Source organism: Dipodomys spectabilis, unplaced genomic scaffold, assembly GCF_019054845.1.
Source record: "Dipodomys spectabilis isolate Male_0828 unplaced genomic scaffold, ASM1905484v1 ptg000145l, whole genome shotgun sequence".
In the NCBI taxonomy this organism is placed as follows: Eukaryota; Metazoa; Chordata; class Mammalia; order Rodentia; family Heteromyidae; genus Dipodomys; species Dipodomys spectabilis.
In genome coordinates this window covers 14,440,209-14,462,500 of record NW_024870822.1, presented here as the reverse complement: position 1 = coordinate 14,462,500, position 22,292 = coordinate 14,440,209, and the positions used below count along the sequence as shown (strand labels likewise).

At 37.7% G+C, this 22,292-nt stretch overlaps 1 protein-coding gene across 1 annotated transcript in view; it reads left to right on the top strand.

Annotated features, from left to right (window-relative positions):
• The window catches only part of Nell1 (neural EGFL like 1), an 837,848-nt gene that overhangs the window by 402,246 nt on the left and 413,310 nt on the right, over positions 1–22,292 (top strand). Inside the window, exon 13 of the mRNA XM_042691722.1 lies at positions 11,403–11,528. Coding sequence (XP_042547656.1) covers positions 11,403–11,528 — 126 coding nt within the window. The remainder of the gene's footprint in view (positions 1–11,402; positions 11,529–22,292) is intronic.

The following is a 22,292-nucleotide window of genomic DNA, read 5'->3' as shown; positions in this document are numbered from 1 at the left end:
TCTCTGACTTTTTCCGCTTGACTCATACCTATACTAGATATTGCAAATAAGGGAAACCATGGGACCTATGTTTCTTTGGGCCTGACTTACTTCACTTAATATAATTTTTTCCAAGCCTTTCCATTTCCTAACAAATGGGGCAATGTCATTCTTTCTGATGGAGGCATTGAATTCCATTGTGTATATATACCACATCTTCTTGATCCATTCATCTACTGAGGGGCATCTGGGTTGGTTCCATATCTTAGCTATGGTAAATAATGCTGCAATAAACATAGTTGTGCTGTTAGCTTTAGTGTGGCCTTGTTTGTGATCATTTGGGTAAATGCCCAAAAGTGGGATTGCTGGGTCATTGGGGAGCTCTATGTGGAGTCTTTTGAGGAACCTCCATACTGCTTTCCAAAGTGGTTGAACAAGTTTACATTCCCACCAACAATGAAGTAAGGTTCCTTTCTGTCCACATCCCCTCCAGCATCTGTTGTTGTTAGAGTTCTTGATTTTTGCTGTTCTAACTGGAGTGAGGTGATATCTCAATGTTGTTTTGATTTGCATTTCTTTTATGGCTAGGGATGTTGAACATTTCTTCATGTGTCTATTGGCCATCCTTCTTTCTTCTTCAGAGAAGCTTCTCTTTAAGTCTTTCGCCCACTTACTTATTGGGCAGTTGTTTCTTTGAGGATTTGTTGTTGGGTGGTTTAATTTTTTGAGTTACTTTTTTTTTTCTTTCTAGCTATGTGACATTCAGCCACTTAGTGGAAAATCTGCCAACACCTATTCTGAGAAAGGAGAAATACACACTTAGGATTGGTCCCCATTTTATTTTATTTTTATTTTGTGCTGGTTTTAGGGCTTGAACTCAGGCTTGGGCACTGTCACTGAGCTTTTTTTGCTCAAGACTAATACTCTACTACTTGAGCCATAATTCCTCTTCTGGCTTTTTGCTGATTAATTAAAGAGTCTCACAGATTTTCCTGCCTGTCTGGCTTCAAACTGTGATCCTCAGATCTCAGCCTCCTGAGTAGCTAGGATAACAGGTGTGAGCCATTGGTATGTGGTTCCTTTATTTTTGAACACTTTTACTGAAACAATTCACACACAACAATTTATCCACTGAAAGACTACAATTTGGTGGGTTGTTGTATGCTTATGTTATTTGATAAATTGTGCTAAAACTATTTGTATATATATACTGAGTGTAAATTTTAGTGAAAATAATACAGTAGCAATGTAAGAAACAATCACTAGTATATTCAAAACTTCTTTATTACTCCAAACAGAAACTCTGCCTAGTAAACACCCTCTCTCCCTCTGTCCCTGGAATCCCTCAGCCCCTGGAAACTTCCAATCTATGCTGGAGGAAAAGATAGACAACAGTTGGACAGTTCCTCAGAAACCTATGTGTAGAATTACCCTTAGGTCTTTCAGTTCTATTTGAGATAAATTGCCAAAGGAATTGAAAGCAGGAACTTGAAGAGATTCCTGTGCACCATGGTTTATTGCATTGTTATTCACAATAGCTACAAGATGGTTCAGGATGTTTTCCTTCTCCGTTCTAAGGCCATGTAGAAAGTCTGAGTCTCTTCTTTTTACAACAGCTCTGCTTGATTCTATCTGACATACTGTTCTTCCATGTTAGATGTTAATACAGGTCAGTAGAGCACAAGACTATTTTCAACATTGCTTTCCTATAGAATCTTGTAGTCATTGTATTGCTTATCACTATTTCATGAAATTTTAATACAACAGACACACTATTTGTCTGTATAACTATAGTGCTGTGGAAAACCACAGGCATTTTAAACATCAAAGAATTTCATCCAGTGTTCATTCCAGACTAAAATTTTCAACCCCTTGCCAATGATAACACTAGTTGAGTATAGGTATAGGGGTTGGTAGCCAAGTTTGCTTGGATTTTTGTTCATCTTTGGCTGGGTCACTTTGAATAAGTTGTGCAGTCTTTCCAAGTCTTATTTCATTTGTGGAGTTGGTATGCTAAAAGCAATACCTACCCAAAGAATTATTGTGAGAACTAAATGGGTAAATAATGTTAATAATGCTGGCACTTATGAACCGGAGTACAAATGGTTGCTATTATTTGTTTGTTTGTTTATGCAAGTCCTATGTTTGAACTCTGGGCCTGGGCGCTGTCTCTGAGCTTTTATGCTCAATGCTAATGCTATCCCATTTGAATCACAGCTCCACCTCCAGCTTTTTATGGCTAATTGGAGATAAGAATGTCATAAACTTTTCTGCCAGGGCTGTTTTTCAATCACAATCTTCAGATCTCAGCCTCCTGAGTTGCTAGGATTGCAGAAATGAGTCACTGACAGAGCTTGCTATTATAATTTTTAATGGAGTTCTTTCATTTAAAATTCAGTTTACATACTACCAGTAGATTTTCTCCTGGTTTTTGGATAATGTAGTCATGTCTAACACTGCATTGTACTTTTAGAAGAAAGTAGGTTAAATTCAAATGTCTTCACGTTTCTCTCCATTTGTTTTTGTATTTTCTTGTACAATATAAAGGAGCCTACATTTAATAATTATTTTAAGGACCAAGCTAAACATACATCTTAGAAGATGATGTAAAAGACTCTAGGAAAATGGAAAACTTAAAGTTATTAAGTTTAAAGCTATTAAGTTTCATAGTATGCTCATACTTAAAGGCATGAATCAACTCAGTCAACTCAAGTATCAAAATGCCATAGCCTGAGTAGCTTAAAATCATCATCAGCAACAACCAAAAGCCAGAGGGCTGGCTGACCTACCTACTTACTTAGGAGGCTGAGATCTGAAGATCACAGTTCAGAGTCAGTCACGGGCAGACAAATCCAAGAGATTTTTATTTTCAATTAACCAGCAAAAAGTCAGAGCTAGAGGCTTGACTGAAGTGGTAAAGCAGTAGATATGAGCAGAAAAGTCAATTAAAAACACAAGGCCTCAAGTTTAAGCCTCAGTCCTGGTGTGTGTGTGTGTGTGTGTGTGTGTGTGTGTGTGTGTAATTTAGAAGTCTGAGATCGATGAATGGCTACCTTCTCCCTATGTCTTCAAAAGAGAGTGAGTGAGAGAGAGACAGAGACAGAGACACAGAGAGACTTTCTTATAAACACAGTCTAAATAATGAGGGCTGTTGCCTCAAGTTTTCATCTAACTGAAATTACTACCCAGTGTCCTCTTCAAATGCCCTTATATTGGGTAATTAGGGCTTCAAGAAGCAAATTTTGGGAAGACACAATTTAGCTCATTGCATCTACCTAGACAACTGATAATTTGTCTTGTTTAACATTTACCCTTCCTTCCCTCCTCTCCCTTCTTTGTCCTTTACCATAATCTTCCTCCCTTATCCCTCCTTCCCTCTCCTTTTCCCTCCCTCCCTACTTCTTTCTTGAAGATTTAAGGCAGAGACATCCTTGGCTTCAATCTAATAAGTAGATATGTTTTGCTTAGATTGAGTTATCTGTGGAAGACATAGAATCATGTTCAGCTTGTCTTGAAAGATCAGAAATTGAGACCGCATCTTGTGAGCGACAGCACTACTGAGTGAATAGTGGTGATGTGTTGCCTGAGCTCACATCCTGTCATCCAAGCAAACTTTGATAATTAACTATGCATTTCTATTATTCCAATCTGTATCTGACATAGTTTTGAGTATTAGATGAATGAACACATAGGAATCCTTTAACTCTGCAGCTGGTACTTAGTAAAAACTGTTTAAACAGCACTCTCCTACCACTCATTTACAGAAATATTGGACTTGAACCTCCAGTTTTCCAAAGTTCACATTCTTGTTACTGCTTACTGAGATTAAACATCATGTTCCATTGAAATAGCTTACTTTTTTGCTCAAATATCGATCATCTAGCCATCTGTCTGTCTGTCTATCTGTCATCATAATCACCACTACCATTTCACACCTGGATTCTATAGACATTTAGTTTATATTCTTAGAGTCCAAAGGATTTGGTTTTTCCCTCTTTGATTTAGGGGGAAAAACTCAGAATTGCAGAAAAACATGCAGAATTGAATGAAGCACTAATTCCAGAATTAGAAGATTTTAATTTTATTTCCAGTGAGGTCTTTGTGTACTTTTAAGAAAGTAAGAATTTTTTCCCTTTGGTCTCTATTTTCCTTACCTTTTCTTTCTATTTGTTGTGGTCCTGTATGTTAAACCCAGGCTAGGCTAAAACTTCTGTCTTTTGAAAAAGGAGATAACAATATATATTCTGTCCTAATCATTGCTTTATAAACATATTAAGATTTTTTTATTTTAAGAAAAGTTATAAGTTCATAGTGGAATTGAAGGAGCATGGATTGTCCATATGTCCCACCCCCTCATGCATTACCCATTATCCACATTTCTCACTAGAAGGTCCATCATTCACAAAGGATGAATCTACTCTGATATATCCTAATCACTTAAACTCTACATTGAGGTTCATTCTAATTATTGTGCATTCTATTACTTTTGATGATAACAGCATACATTCATCATTCTACATAGCAGCATACAAGAATTTTCTCTGCCCTAGTTCAACATCAGAGATCACATAGGCTCAAACTTTAAAACACATCTAGTTTGACACAGATGGAAAATATTGATAGTTCTAATATACCAACCAACTTGCTGCCATGGCTGTGTTTTTATAGCCCATGATCTCTGCAAAGTCAGGAGATTAGTCTGGTAAAATTGCTCAGCAGGTAATCTTCCCAGTCCCTTGAGAACTTGACCTGAGCTGTGTTTTGTGTGACTATTTGTTTGCTTGTCCAAGGTGGTTTTCTGGGGAGATGCCAACTAAGTTGACAGAGGAATAAAATGAAGGCTTGAGCCATCTTAATAGTATTTTCTAAGTCTCCTGTCCTAGGAAAAGCATGTGATATACATGCAAGCTCCTCCTGTAAGAAGAAATGGCCCAAGAGAAAATGCTCCAGATTTGTCAGCAGAATGAACAGAAATATCTGAATGTGTCAGAACATGGGTTTTTAAATGTTCTAAAGTCCAACTCTTTAATTTTCTAGGTAGGAAAAACAAGGTACTGAGAAGAAAACAGACATATCTAAAGCCACAGTTAGCTAATAGTGAGAAACAGAACAAGCTGGCCAAGTAACTTTAATGATCAAACCCTTGGCTAGCATGCATGAAGCCAAGGGTTCAGTTCCAGCACTGAATAAGATAACAATTATAAAAAGAAAAAAATCAAGGGTGAAACATAACTTTTGACTATCAAACTACAGTTCTTGATACAAAGGCAGAGTAAAACAAATACTCTTGGAAATCACATGAACTTCCACTGAGATTCTATGCACTCTATATGCAATATCTGATATTAGTCTCTGGGGGTAATTGGAAAAAATACCATGAGATGCAACACAGTTCTTGCCACAGGATATAGCTCTAAATATTCATTTTCTTACTCCATTTCTTTGTAAATTTGCACAGGGAATGGAACACGCCTTTCCTCCTTAGCTCCAACCCTCCCTGGGTTATATTTTTCCTAGGAAATTCTTACATAGTAAATCTAGACCCTGCCCAGACCCTGCACTCTAATTTAATCTTCCTTCTGCTATCAAGACCTAAACTCTAATTGAATAACAATGATGCCCAAGTCAGGTCTGTGTTTTTCTGAACTCATATGGAGGCTGATGATATGTGAAGAATCATTATGCCACATCAAGTTTCATTTTGAAGTCCATAAGTATACCTTCTTTAAAAATGAAAACAAACTACTTTACCAGGCTGAGGACATAAATCATGTATTTTCATTACCTCAGAAGACCACAAGAAGATGAACACTAATATTTCATAAGCAACAAGCAATTTATATGAATGGAAGACAATTTGTGCCCTATTTTGCTCAAGCTGATACATTTTGCAAGAAGATTTTAATGCTTTTTGTTTTACAATATTTAATAATAGTTTAAAAGCCGAGGCCTCTTGTTACTAATAGCTTATCCTATAGGAGGCATCTGATGGATAGTCTTAAGCAACTGAAGTGGAGATTGTATTAAATAATGAGTTCCAAGGTGGAAGGAGAATTTGCCTATTTGTTTTGGGGATTCAAATCTGTTTGTATTTGGTATTAAAGGAATAAAGGAGCAGCAATGGGCAATATGGCATTGCTGTTTTAAATAGATAATGCAATAGTCAAGCATATGGCATATACACAAAGAATTTGGAGGCATGTTTATTTCTATACATATGTCGACCATGCCAAGCATATCTAGCATAATCACAGAATTGAAATGTTATTATGTATGTAGAAATGCCATAGTGAAAACACCAACTTTTCAGTTGTACTGCTCAGATATAAATCAAAGTTTTTCTGCTGGCTAATTTTTGTGCCTTGATCAGTGATCTAATAGTTCCTGAGCACCAGTTCACTCATCAAGGTATGGGCTAGCCATCTCATACAGTAGTCAGAAAAAGTACACATTTGAAGAGATGCTTCACAGAGTCCCTAGTATTGTGGCTGGTATATGAAAAGGACAGATGTTTATTGCTCACCAGATGCCAGGGGTTATTCCTAGTTTCATCTTCTGAGGCAGGTACTGTGTGGTTTTACACTCATCTGAGCATCATTTCTTATCTAAATATATGATTTTAAAGTCCATCCTTCTAAATAGGTATCAAGTTAGCTGTATTCTTCCTAGAAAAATTTTCTGGATTGACTCAGAACTGTAACTTGATTCTGGACTTTAGTGTTTTTTAACTCTACTTTTAATTTCAGGCTCAGGCTTAGCTCTTTTCATCTCCTATCTTGGGGGGAAATATAACACTGGGAGAGACCATTGCTCAGGAGAATTGCAGTAGGCAGAGCACTGTCCCATTTGGACAACACTCAGACTATAGTTCGTTTCCATGGTGAGACTCCTCACTGCTTTGAGTCTGCTCACTTTCTCCCTTGCATGTTGGTTGCTTCTTTAACTTGGAGGTTTGTTTTCTGCTTTGTTCTATTTTGCGTTTTAAAATTACCTTTCAGAGCCCCTTCTCTGTAAACAAAATGTACTATTTGTCTCAGGCTTACATGGCAAATCTCATTTGTTGGCTATTTCTCCAGATGGTTTCTTAGGACGTCCCATCTCCCTGAAATTGTTAATTCTGTTCTTATTCTTTCATGATCAGATTTCCCTTTGGACCACTCCTGAGTCCTATCGAAATTTTCTGTTGGGTTGGGTGACTCCTTGGAGATGGAAAAACAATCTTTCTTTTGACAGAGTTCTCATTGTTCGATCATCATACCATTCTTCCAAAACCTCGTGTTAAGAGACCGAGCTAGATAACCCTTTTTAAAATTATCATTCTACCTGGCCACTAGCAGCTCATGGCTGTAATACTAGCTACTTAGGAGGCTGAGATCTGAGGTTCATCATTCAAGAATAACCCAAGAAGAACCCTAGTCAATCTCCCAAATGCCCAAAGTAGAGCTGTGGCTCAAGTGGTTGAGCACTAAACTTGAGCATAAAAGCTCAGGAACAGAACCTAGGCCCCGAGTTCAAGCCCTTCCATTTATACCTCAAGGATGGTTTTATGGTAGTAGTTGTGTGATGAACAATAAGCACAATTGTAAGATTGGGAAAGTTTAATTTTCCAAAAAATGCCTTTCAACCTTCTGCAAGTATTAGGAAATTATTAGATATTCAAGAGCTGAAATTTAAAACGCTATGAGCTGAGAAAAAAAAAAAAACCTGCTCCAAGACCTATCAGCAGAGCAGCAGAGATGAATGGCCAGGGAAGGCCTTAGATAACTTGTAGAGAGCAAAGCTTTGATTAAATCTATGGAAGAAATTCTCACTGGGGTTTTGTAAACATCCCTTTGTCTGCTTTGTGAAAATACTTTTACTCAAGGCCTTAGACCCCTGTGAAACATGAAAGTAGCTCGGTCTGTTTGAATCAAAATAAGCATGGTATAACCAAGTAACTTCTTCAAACTTATATGAGGCGGAGGCCTCTCAGCAGATACACAATGGCCTCAGGGAAATGAGCAGGGAATTTCCTCAGGGAGGATTTAACAGGGGTCCATGACAGGGACCATTCATTTTGGTCAGCATTCTGGTTGTCAGCTGTGACCATGGGGGAAGATTGAATTGTCTCTAAGACAGGTCCTGACTAGTTTCTCATCTTGAGGAATGGCTGGGTATCTTCGCAGTGTGAGCTTCAGTGTGACTGTGAGTCTCTGAGTAAAATACCAAGATGACTTAGCTTTCTGCTTGCCTGCTCCAATCAATTCTCTTCACTACATCTAGAGTGATATTTTAAAAACAGAAATTGGATTATGTCACTGCCCTGATTAGCCCGAGCGCCTTCCATTTGGCTTCTGAGGTCAATCAGGTTCTGGTCTGAGCTTGCGCTCCAGTTCCACTTCAGATAAGCGAAACTCTTTGCGATAGCTAAGTTTTCTAGAACATTCTTCTCTGTTTGCTATGCTATTTCTCTTTTCCTTTATCGCTTCCATTTTTACTTCATGTCTTAGATGAAATATCATCTCCCCAGATTGTTCTTCTCTGACCTTGTCGGAACAGGTCAAATGCCTTTGTTAAAAGACCTCATACCCCTGGGAGAAATGATCATAGGTTTTGCTAAGGCCACGGTTCTTTCCATTTCTGACTCTACAGTGACAAAAGCTTCTTAACCTGTATAGTTTCCTTTCTGGATCTTCATTTCCATTTCCTACCTAATGAATTTCTATTATGTTTTAAGATCTAGCTTAATAATCCTCTTCATAGTTGCTCTCCATACTAGTCAGGACAGGCTTAAAGTCATTAATCTACAGAGACCTATTTGTATCTCATGTCTGCCATGCTTGCCTAGGGCTCTGAGTTTTACTGAGGAACCAGGCTAGAAGTCTCCATCTCTGTGTGTTCCTATATATTCTAAGACAGGAACAAGAAAATGTAGCTGGCCAGATGCTGGCTCTAATCTTTCCACCTAGGGGTGATGTACTTCTACTCATATTTCATGCCAGGCTTGAATTAGCAAAAGATGGGGAAATACAATTATGCTGAGTGTCCAGAAGCATGAAATTGACATTTTACCAAACAATACTATTCCTATCAACCTTTCCAATGCCTGGTTTTTCTTGGTCTTTCCAACCTCATACCTCAGGTAATTTCCTTTTCTACCCTCTTATAGGCATACCAAAGACATTGTAATCAAGCAGATATAAACTACTTTCAAAAATTCAGAATCACAAGGAAGCAGGGAAGAAGAGTTATCATTTGAGGCCAACCTTCACAATTCGTGGTACACTATCTAAAAAACAAACTGGATATGATAGTTTATACTTGTAATCCCAGTTACTCAGGAAGCAGGGGCAAGAGAATTAATTGGAGGCCAGTCTAGAAAAAGTTAGTATCTAAACAAAGAAACTTAATAGCAAATGAACTGAGTAGCAAATAGCAAATGAATCAAGTAGTAGAGTACCTGCCTTGCAAGTATGAAGCCCTGAGTAAAAACTCCAGCACAACCTCTCCTTCCACACACACCTTAATGCAAGCACCACTCTACGACTCCCATCTATTAGGTTCCCATCTCATGCATTCCAGTACATATGGGATAGTAATTTCTTGACTCCGTCGCTTCCCGTTGCAGGAATGAAGTTCCTGCAGTGAAGCAGCTCTGAGCTGGAGACTGGCACACAAGAAGTTGCTGACTGCCTGAGTTATATTACTCATTTTTAAGGAGTCTTATCACAGTCTTGCAAAATGCGGGTCTCCTCCTAAGCTTTTAGTTATCCGATAATAACTTTTACATATAAGATGATGGCTCTGTAGCCCTGAAGAGTATGGTGTATTCCAAGATGTTTTATCAGGAAACAAAGCACTGACTTTCCCATCAAAAGTAAATAAATAAATGATGCATGGCATGCCTGTAATTCTAGGTACTCTGGAGGCTGAGATCTGAGGATCATGGTTTGAAGTCAGCCCAGGCAAGAAAGTCTGTGAAACTCTTATCTCTATTCATCCAAAAGCTAGAAAGTGTAGCTTTAGCTAAAGCAGTAGAGTACTTCCCTTGAGCAAAAGATCTCAGAGAGTGCCTAGGCTTTGAGTGAAGCCTCAAGACTCTCTTTCTCTGTCTGTCTGTCTGTCTGTCTCTCTCACACACACACACACACACTAGTAGCTATTTTTTGTATTTGTAAACATTTATTAGCTATTTTTATATGTAGTCTCTATACATTAAAGGTAGTGGGATATAAATGATTATCTTAAGTTAAACACTTTGTTTGATGACCATTTTCAAGGTTCTTTCATAAAATAAATCACAGTGAATAAATGATCCACTTCTGAATTCAGATCCCAGGGGTAGCATGTGTTAATAGTATGATTTTATATTAGATATGTAGCTTCTTTGAATCCCATGTGAACTATAAAATGAGAGTAGTAATGGTTCTTTACTTGGAGTATTCTTTGTGAACCAAGCTCGATAATGCCTATGAGAATACAAGGTATCCAGTTTAGAACTGATCCTTAGGGTAAGCTGATGAGGATTAGGGGCTCAGAGTGGTTAAATTACAGCCATTATCCAGAAACTATCAGCACCAGACTGAGAGCTTACACTTCTGTCTTGAATGCCCATTCTGAACTCATAGCCCTCCCTCTCTCTACTCATCACAAATAAGCATTTTGAGTAAAATGAACATAAATCCATTTAAAAATATAAACCCTAGAAAAGACCAAAAGTTGTACATTATTTTATTTCTTATTAAAGTGTGTGTGTGTATGAGAGAGACAGAGACAGAGAGACAGAGACACACATACACAGATAGCGAGAGAGAGGGAGAGAGACAGAGAGAAAGCAGGTGATACCCTCACCTCTGTCCCAAAGAGAATAATATCATTTGTTGAATTATCTCATTATTCTTTCACATGAGATGGATTCCTAGGTCAAAGGATGAACAACAGTAATTTGAATTGGACAAAAGCTGCTGTCTGTTTTCACAATGCAACATGGGCGAAACTGGTTACAGCATAATTTTGTAACAGATGGATTAAAGCATGTCTTAGTAAGACACATAAGCAGAGAGGGACAGGACTCCTTTATCTCTTTGATGAAAGCTGTACCATGGACTGTAGATGTCTAATACATATTAATTGGTATCAATCCATGGATGCAAACTGCCTTAATTTTGGACAGTATTTAAATAGAGTATCCTCTCTTGGCAAGAGATTAATAATTGATTCTGGCTTCGTATGACCATGTATCTCCCTAGGAATGTTTTCAGCTCAAAATGGGATCTAATGCACCATCAGAACTTGTACTTTAGCTTTTGGGTAGAATGCATTTTGCATGTTTTCTTGATTTCAGTGGGCATTTGCCTCTTACAGTTTCCTTGTAAGGTAATTATACACTAGTTCAATTATTTGACTAATCCTGATGATGCTTTTTTTTTTTTGCCTTCCTTTAGATATTGATGAATGTGCAGCTAAGATGCATTACTGTCATGCCAATACTGTGTGTGTCAACCTTCCGGGGTTATATCGCTGTGACTGCGTCCCAGGATACATTCGTGTGGATGACTTCTCTTGCACAGGTGAGCATTAAGAAACATTGTTGTTTTCCTAAATAACCTCTTCACTGAACTAAATCTATGTGTAATATTTAACTCTGGGGCCACCAAGTACTATTTTTACCTCAATGATTTTTCTTTTTCATCATTTCACCTTCCTCTTTGGAGAAGAGCATTGATGTTGATGGAATTTGATCTGTATAACTGATTCCTACTCCCTAGTAATTCTGCCCGTGGCTGTGTGAGCATCCATACAGTGTGCTATTTGGAGTTGAAGTCCTAATTGCATAAGGTAACACTGAAAGATTGAGAGATACTAGTTCTCAAAAAAAAGTATCAAACTATTTTCCTTCTATCATGATGACTTTTTTTTTTTTATTGCCAGTTCTGGGGCTTGAACTCAGGGTCTGGTACTTCCCCTGAGCCTCTTTGTATTCAAGGCTAGTTAGTGCTCTACCACTTGAGCCATAGCAACACTTCTGGCTTTTTCTGAGTGGTTTATTGGAGATAATAGTCTCACAAACTTTTCTGCTTGGGTTGGCTTCGAACCATTATTCTCAGATGTCAGCCTCCTGAGTAGCTAGGATTATAGGCATGAGCCACTGGTACTCTGCCATAATGATATTATTTTTTTTTCTACCAGTCCTGGGGCTTGAACTCTGGGCCTGGATGCTGTCCCTGAGCTCTTTAGCTCAAGGATAGCACTCTACCACTTGAGCCACAGCAATACTTCTTGTTTTCTGGTGGTTAATTTAAGAGAAGAGTCTCATGAACTTTACTGCTTAGGATGGCTTTGAACCACGATCCTCAGATCTCAGCTTCCTGAGTAGCCAGGATTACAGGCATGAGCCACTGGCACTTGGCTAATGATGATATATATATATATATATGTATATATATATGAAAATATACTTATAGAAAGATGGACAGTGAATTGAAAAAGGTGAAAAGAGAATTTGGTAAGCAGAGATTTGGCATCTGGGAGCCAGACATGATTGTTCTGATTCATATTTTCTCATAGTCCTATTGCCTATCTCTTTTCTGTTACTGGCTCAACAGTAGTAAAGGACTCCAAGGACAGTGAGGGACCATGAGGGAATGGTTTTCCTTTCATGGAACATATGGTTTGTAGTTCCAATGCATTTTTTTTTATTATGCACTTGCCAATAGGAATCTAAAATTGGTTGTACATGGAAGAAGATTCCAAGTTTGTCTGCATCTGGATAGAATGTATTTAGATATCTAATCAGCAGCCTATAAAAAAGGGCCCTTTAAATCCAAGAATTCAGTTATATCATAGCTTTCCCTGACCCCTGCATATTTTTTTTTCCTGTCCCAAATGGCATTGGTATATAAAAATTGCATTTTGCACTCAGAATGTCAGGTATGTATTCTTGATAACACTCAATGTATTCTCATTAATAACTTTTTCAGAAGTTCAGAAAGTTGCAAAAGTCATAGAAGAGTGTATGTCCAAGTTTATTATTTACTTCTGTACATGTACAAGTTACCATTCTTCAGGTAAAGGATTTATGAGTTTAGATTACTGGATTTTCTAGTGGGTATGAGTCAAATGTCATTATCCATCTTGTTCACAATATAATAAGAATGCCTAGGAAAATCAGAAAAAGATTTTAGAGAGATGTAGAATGCTAGGAGCTAAATTGTGTGTGTGTGTGTGTATGTGTGTGTGTGTGTGTGTGTGTGTGTGTGTGTGCTTGAACTCTGGGTCTGGGTACTGTCCCTAAGTTACTTACTTCAAAGCTAGCACTCTACCACTTAAGCTCTAGATCTACTTCAGGCTTTTTGGCTGGTAGGGAATCAGAAATATTTGGTAAATGCTGTTAATAATTACAATAGTGACTGATACTTAAAACAGTCTCTAAATGTATTTTTGTCATGAGGAGCTGTTAGTTAATTTTTTGAACAGCAGTTGACTATATGAGAATGTAATGTCACACACACACACATACAATTGGGGTAAAACTAATGGTATAGAAAGAACCTATCTAGCATAAATGAGGCCCCGAGTTCAATCCCAACACCACAAAATAAAACATAAACAATAAAAAAGGAAAATTCTAATATTAAACCAATCATATTAAGTACTATGATGGAAGAGCAGGCTGAAGGTAATAAGAAAAAGGTAATTTCCTTGCCAAATGAAGTATTTTTCATGTTTTGCTTTTTTATTTATTTATTTATTTTTTTACCCCAAGCCGAGGAGAACTATTGGAATTTACTGAAGTGTACTAGCTAGCACACAATGACTGAATTAGGTTAGAATTTAATAGTGGGGAATGTGGATGATAGAAGGAAGAGATAAGATAAGAAAAGAAAGGAGATACACATTCTCTCCAGTAGTCATTTCTCCTCTAGATTCAATTCAGCAATGTCCAGCAGATATTTTTTATAATAAAGTCTCTCTGGAATTGTGATGGCTTCTTTGGTGTCCTTAAAATAAGCCTGTTAGGCCAAATACATTTGTCACTATCCAAGATAGATAGCCCAACCTAATCTTGCTATTTTTTATTGGCAAAGAAGATTTCTTCCTCTGAGTGGTTATTTACATATTGTAATACATGAGGTGTGTAATAAACATCTGCTATTATTAGGTATCTTTTTCTTCAACGTTTCTTTTCCAAATGACACTTTGCTGGGAAAAATTGACAGGCTTAAAGACATCTTTTGTTTACTCTGAGATCCTGATTTAGCATTTCCATTATCGACTTTCTGTATTTCCTAAGATCATTGTTCTTTCTGCCCTAAAATCAATTAGATCTGCTGTTGCTCTTCACTCTTGGTTTTCTGTGATGTCAAGGTTATATCTGTTTTTTTCTGTCTTTTGTTCTTTGTATGCCTTTTAGCTTGGACACTCACTTTTGAGAAGTCAATAGTCTTACTGAAAAAATCCCATTGAACCAATTATTAGTTCTGAGTTAAAGAAAATGTATTTGCTTTGATAATTCATATTTTATCCTATAAGCCGCTTGACTCATTCACTTACTCATTGTTTCATTCACATAGTCAACATACAATTAATGTTGCCCATGAGCAGTAGGAAATAAAGCCATCAAAACTAGTTTTTTAAAAAAAAGGGCCAGGTGCTGGTAGCTCACGCCTATAATCCTAGCTACTCAGGAGGCTGAGATCTGAGGATCGAGGTTCAAAGCCAGCCTGGGCAGGAAAGTCCATGAGACTCATATCTCCAATATACCACTCAGAATACCAAAGTGGTGCAGTGTCTCAAGTGGTAGAGTGCTAGCCTTGTGCTGAAGAGCTGAGGGACAGTGCTCAGGCCCATAGTTCAAGCCCCATGACTGACAAAAAAAAAAGAAAAGATTCCTGTACCTATGCAGAGCTCCAGAGAAATTAAAAAAGCATTTTCCAAATTGAAAAGCTCATGCTCATTCTGTATTAAAATCACTCCATTTGCCAAGCCAATACTTCTTCAGTGTCTCAGCAGAGTTTAGACAAGTGTTGGATGTTTTGTGTTTGTTTGTTTTTATTGGTCATGGGGCCTGAACTCTAGGTCTGGGCACTGTCCCTCAGCTCTTCAGCTCAAGGCTAGCACTCTATTGCTTGAGCGACAGCATCACTTCTGGGTTTTTCTGCTTATGTGGTGCTGAGGAATCAAACCCAGGGCCTCATGCATGCAAGGCAAGAATTCTACCACTGAGCCACCTTCCCAGCCCAAGTGTTGGATGTTTAATCCTTTATAGTTGTTACTTTGACAGATTCTCAAGCAGAACCGCCCCCCCCCCCCCCCCCCCCCCGCAAATGCCTACTTCCGCCTTCCCAGTTTTGTGCTGCCAGCAAGTCCTTCTGAAGACTGCATCAATCCACAACAGTAGATGCTAAACCCCACATTGGAGGGGAGAGACAATACATTAAGAATCACACAGATTTTCACTTAATCTTCTCCATTTAAAAAATAAGAATTCAGACCTATGAGATGATGAAGCATCAAAAATATAACACTGAGAACAATGATCTAGAATTCAGAAGTGTTCTATAATCACTACTCTGGGGGACTAAAGTTCCTTCATGTAACCATGAGTTAAATAGGAAGCTCTCTACTTTTTGGCCAACAGAGTTTCTCTTGGCCTTTTCAAGGGTGAATTGGTTTCTTGACTGAGGGAGGTTTGGTTCTTGGAACCTGAGTATGAGTATAGATCATTTTGTTTCCTCTAAGAGATCGCTCAGTAGCTCTTGCTCTTGTATGAAATTTTGGAACTAGAGGAGTCCCAGAGTGCAGTTTTGTGAAGATATGGGAGGTAGCTTTCCTTTTCCCCCATATTCCTTTGAGTTTTGAAGTGGTCAACTTGCTTGATTTATTGGCTTCTGATTTTCATTTATTCCCAGTTAAATTCCTTGTGTTTTGGCAGATAGCTAAGATGTTATCATTATATATACAGGCACTTTCAAAGAAGGATATTTGTGATTTACAAGGAAAGCATGCAGCAATAAGACAGATGCTTGACAGTAATGGGGAAGCATTCGTTTTTATGCCAAAAACTTCCCATGAAGGTAAGACATAAAGGGAAAAGTGAGACAACAAAATATCCCATGTGATTTCTGTTACCTCACTAAAAAGCTTTTTATTTTCTTAATTTTGGCATTGAAGAGACTTGGAAGGAGGTATACATTTGAAATACTTAGAGCAAGCTTAAAGAGTTAGATATAATAGTCTATTAATTTAATGGTTTGAATTAATCACCCTATAATAAAAAGAGCTTAGTCAATTGCTTAAATGCTCTAAGGAGTAAGAGTTAGTTGCTAGAAATTTGGGGACAGTTCTCTGGAAGGTGCTTTCTATTCAAGTTTGGAGTCATTTAGGACATTTTAATATATGTGACATTTAATATTCTTTCTTTGAGCAGAGCCACATGAAATGGAGCTAAAATAGAACATCCCCCACCACCTTGATAGAGTGAAGTCATACATCATCCAGTGGTTGTTCTTATCTTTTCAGCACAAAGCCTTGCTGGTTGAGGAGTACTTGTGTATGTCTGTTGATTTTTGGCTCAGCAATGAGGGTCAAGTTTGTGGACAATATCTTGCCTTTTGGTTTTAGAGGATATGATGTACTTATAAGAATGAAGCAGGTCAGGGATTGATTTTTATTATAGTTTGAAAAACTATAGCTATTCCATGCGCTTTGTAGAGTGCTGAACCATTTTTTGTTTGCTTATTAAAGATACCACAAATGGTTTATTGATATATTGAATAAGAAAAAGTCAAAAATAAGACATGAATCTGTGTGTATTTCAACACTCATAACTGTTTGATGATAAGAAATAATTTTGTCTTTTGTATTTGTTTGTTTGGTATTTTTCTCCTTTTTCCTTTCCATCATTTAAACAGATTATAGACTCTGTGTCTCATACCCAAGAGGAGGAATGTAACTGGGCCAAAATCAGGATTCTCAAATCCTATTCCATTAGGGAAGAGGTCATCAATCCTTCATCAGGAGAGACCCATGTGCAGCATTAAAAATAAAGAAATAAACACCAGTGCTTGGGATCTAGCCTTAGAAATTTTGATTACCTTTGGTTTAGAATTATGACTTGGCCTTGGTGTATTTGTTTAAATTTCCTGATGATTCTGTTGTGCAATTGAGATGGATAGAGGGTAATGAGAGAATAACTCACCTTCTATACTGTAAAGTAGAAAAGAATTTCCTCAACTGGTGGTGGGAGACAAGGAGTTGGAAGGTAATGAATGAAAACTACTTTCTTAGATGATGGCTCCTGCCTCTCATGCTGTAATGTGTAAAGTATTGGAGGGAGGTTTATGGGATGTCTCTGCAGTGAGAAGTATAGGGTCAAGCCTGAATCTTCAAGTATGGCATGGGTGCTACAATGCCTGAAAGACCCCAAAGAGAAAATGTCTTCCTGCTCACTTGTGCTTTCCATTGACCAAGGTAGATTACTCCTTCTCTAGCAAAACCTTGATTATTTGAAATCCCATGGAGACAAGCCACAATAAAAAAGAAGAGGAGGTGCTGGGAAGGTGGCTCAGTGGTAGAGCACTCGCCTTGCATGCCTGAGGCCCTGGGTTCGATTCCTCAGCACCACATAAGCAAAAAGAAAAAAGCCGGAATTGGCGCTGTGGCTCAAGTGGTAGAGCGCTAGCCTTGAGCTGAAGAGCTGAGGGGCAGCGGCTAGGCCCAGAGTTCAGGCCCCACAACCGGACCAAAAAAAACAAAAAAAAAATAAAAAAATAAAAAAAAAAAAAAAGAAGAGGAGAAGGCCCCAAATGGTCAAGGCATTGCTATGGAAGAAAAGAAACTCAGAAGCATTCATCTGGTTGATTTGAAGAACAGATAGAAAGTTATATTACTTACAGAAACACCCTGGTAATTGGGCTTCTCTCAGCATGATATGTTAACACACACACACACACACACACACACACACACACACAACACCAAAGGTAGGAATGAGAGAACACAAAATTAAAAGGCCTCCTCTGAGAGTGATTATAAAATGGAGATTTATAAACAATTTAGATTATCAGGTTCATTTTAGTTTTCCATATGTAGAACTAGATATTGTACAATTAAAATCATGTTGACATTTATGAATCCAGCAAATATAGCTTAAGAGAGGACAACAGAAGGTGTTTAGCTTGAAATTTCAATATGAAAATGAGGCTGAAGGACATGTCCAATGTTTGGCTTCTTTGTTGGCTTTAAGTGGAAGTTCTTTTTGTTAAATTCCATCTTGTATTGTAAAGGATCTGAACACCTTGGTTACAATAGAATAAGCCAGACAAATGAAGTTTGTCCTCAGGGTGTTTGTGTACAAACCTATTAAGTACTGCATTGCCCTTGACCCAAATTCATCATAAAAGGCTTGTTAATATTTCTGTATACTTTATGTTTGGAGCTGTACATTCAGAATGACAATTAGGTTTTCACATAAAGGAGTTGATTAAATATGCTTTAGCCCTTACAAAATTGTATAGGCTTGTTTTGGAACTCGATTCTCTCTGCATTTTGGGTCTTAAAATTACTAGATGTTTCTGTTTAACAACTTCGCTTCGCTTCTTATAGTTATAGTTCGTATTTCCATATGAAAGACATGGTACCTGCAGATATATAGTTGCCTCCACTTTTCTAAAGTATAGCGAAGTATCTTAGGTTTTCTTTTCATCCGCTAAGATTCTGTTCTTAAGCCAGGATGAAAACTCTAAATTCAAATGGATAAAATTTAGTATATAAATTCTGCTGTGTGCAGTTTTTGATTCTGCCACTTATTTACTCTATGAATTGGAAAGCCATTTACTTATGCATCTTCTCCATACCTTAATGTACTTACTGATTCTTCTCCATACCTTCATTTCTTTCTCGAATAATTGTTGCAGGATAACATGACCTCAATTTGTGTGTTTATATGCATGTCTGTGTATGAATATGGATCTATATCCATAAATACGCATATATACATATATGTATGTACGTTTGTGTGTGAGATTTAAACTGAAAGAATAAAAATTCAACCAAAACACCAACAGATGACAAAAATAGCTCGTCATGAATTTATTTTTGCATGATACAAGGTACAGTAGTACACTTTTTCCAGAATTAGTAAATTCAGCTATTCCTGTTCATTGTCAGTGATATAAATTATTTATACATGCTTGCTTAATTTTTAATGATTGATCTAACTTCCCTCACAATCTCAAAATTGACTAAACACACCCAGTATAAGATATAAATGTAACCATATCCCAACGCCCGAAGGAAAAAGAGAATTCCCTTCTTACTGTTATTTCTTATGATCAAAGATAACTTAATCAGAATCCCTAGCTCAGTAGATTTACTTCCATGTGTCACTGGCAAAACTAGTTTTATGTATGTATTCATAAAATACATCTTGGAGAGGTAAATAGACTTACCTTGAATCTGGACTTATACTCTGAAGATGGGGTAGATCCAAGCTTCCTCTGTGGTACTTGGTTAACTTACATCTAAAGAAAATATAGTTTCTGTTGTTAAGGAAGAAGATGTGTGTATATGTGTGTGTGCATTTGTGTGTAGATTCACAATTATATAGGTAACTTATAACACTTGTTAAAGAAAAGTCAAAACTTTGAGCTGGGCATCAGTGGCTCATGTCTGTAATCCTAACTGTTCAGGAGGCTGAGATCTGAGAATTGCTGTTTGAAGACAGCTAGGGCAAGAAAGTCTGTGAGACTCTTACCTCCAAGTAACCAGAAAAAGCCAGAAGGAGAGCAATGGCTCAACTGGTAGAGCACCAGCCTTGAGCAAAAGAGCTCAGGTATAGCACTCAGATACAGCCTACTCCTCCACAGGCCCTGAGTTTAAGACCAACTACAAGCACTAATAATAATAATAATATTAAAAACCAAATTTGATAATTATTTTCAAGCTTAGAAATAATATAGAATGTAAATCAATAACAACTCAAATAACAATTTGATATCAAGTATGCTGTTTATGTATGTGACTTAATATATAGGTTGACATTTATTACCATAAACATTCACTCATTTCTGGAGATGCTATCAGAAATAGATATGTTGATGCATTGGTGATGAAATTATTACACCTTTCTTTTTGACAGGCATGCATCAAAGGCAACTTACAGCAACGTATGTGTCCCGTTATTTATTACTTATAAGAAAAACCTGGAAACATCATAAATAAGCATGAGTCTAGATGTGATTAAATTATAATACATTCATATAGTATAATGTAATTCATATTAAAATAATGCATAAAGGCTACCTTGTGTCAGTGGAGAATTCTCAATATAAGATTTAAGCTATTGCATATATTTGCAATTAAAATAATAAATAGAAGTTATGGCTGTACACGTGAGTACATAGATACATTGAAACAGAGTTGGGAAATATTTCTGCCTACCTCAAATAAAGAAGGGACTGAAGGTAATTGAGTAAATGACCACACATATACTTTTCTGCATTTTCCAAAATTTCTATGAGAAGAATAAAGTAAATCTGCATTAGGTTCTATAATCTGAACTATAAATGGTAAAATATTATAAAACCAAAAGGCTAGACAAAAATGACATTGAGGGCTTTGTTTTGTTTTTGCTTCAAAGTCTCCTGGGTTTTATTTTCACAATTAAAAATAATAATTAAGTGTTTATGGTTTTGCCTTTCATCTTTGGTGACACAGACCAAAGGTCTGAACTGAGGAGATTAAAGAAATGGCTGTGCTTTATCAAGTTCTTGTAGCATTAGACTGGCCAACATGGCAATTGAATGACATTTACAATTACCCTTCTGTCTTGTTTCCTTCATCCTGTTATAACAAAGTTCCATGACTGGTTGGCTTATAAACAACAGAAGTTTATGTATCCTGAAGGGTGGTCAGGAAGTTCACAATGAAAACACCCACAGATTCGATGTCTCTTGAGACCTACTCCTCTACAAATGGCTTCTTCCTGCTGTGTCTTTACATGGTTGGGCTGAAGGAATCTCTCTGGGGTCTCCTTTATCAGGGCATTAAGAGCCTAATGGCCTTCAAAGGACTCATCTTCTAAAATCACTTTAGGAGTTAGGATTTCAACCTGTGTATTTTTAAGTGAAATAAGGATCCTGGGTCTAACCAGTGCCATCTTGACCACATGCTGGATGACAGAGAATTGGGTGTAACTGGCGCCATCTTGTCTTCATGGTAGAGGCAGGGAAGTTGCATCCCTCCCCCACCCCAGGTGATGGGCGTGCCTGAATTCCTAAAGGCAGGGATAGGGACTTCGAAGATAGGTTACTAAACCTGTCAGTCAGTATGTTACTGGAGACTCTCTGGTTTTCTGTGTTCCTGACCCCCCCCCCCCCCCCCCCCCCCCCCCCGATCCTATTTAGGCCTAGACCTGCTCAGGCCCTTTATACCTTTATACCTCATCTCTCCTGGCTCTCCTCTGGTCACCATGGTGTCCTACTTCAGCTCTCACTGGGGTTGATCTGGTTTGTTGCTATTGTTTTTCTGCTCTTTCTTTGCTCTCCTACTTTCATGGCTCAGTTTTGTAACAGAATTAAGTGTATTCAAGGAACTTTAGATCTTTGGGATAGGAGTTCATCTGCAGTCATCAGCTTTTGAATAAAGACTTCCCATTCGACCTCTCAAGATGTAGCTTCTCTGTTTCTGATGTAGCTTCTCTGTGACTGAGTTTCCCTATGCAAATGATGTTTTTCTCAGTTTAGTACCTGGCAAGTGATCTCCTAGTCCTAGTTAGCTTTGCGATTCCACCTACCCCCAAAAAACGAATATAACATGTGGAATTAGAAACAGAACAAAATGATTGATTATTAAGAATAGAGCCAAACTTATTTTCTACAGGAGCTCCCTGTAGAAAACAAAAACAAAAACAAAAACTCAAGGCTAGTCATCAAAAGGAAAAATTCCAAAGATAAAGGCTTGAAGTGAATTAGTGAGTTACACACCAGGTTACTGGAATTCAGTAAGAAGTAAAACATCAGTATCTGCCATGGGAACTTTCCAGGCCAGGGGAGACGCAAAGGCACAGTCACCGAATAACCAGAATCAAGCCTGACATTTGCAGAATCTGAGAAGTGGGTGAGAGGGAAACAAAGCATAACCGCCACATTCCTGCTGAGTAATTCTAGTTTCTGTAGCACAAGCACCAAATTCCTGCGAATTGAGTAATTCTACTTTCTGTACCTCCAACTTGCTTGCTCTGGCCTATTGCAAAACACCACCCACATGTGGTTTGTGTCCTTAAACCCAGCAGGTCTGCATTCCTAAATTCTGTGAGCTGAGAGCTGGATGCA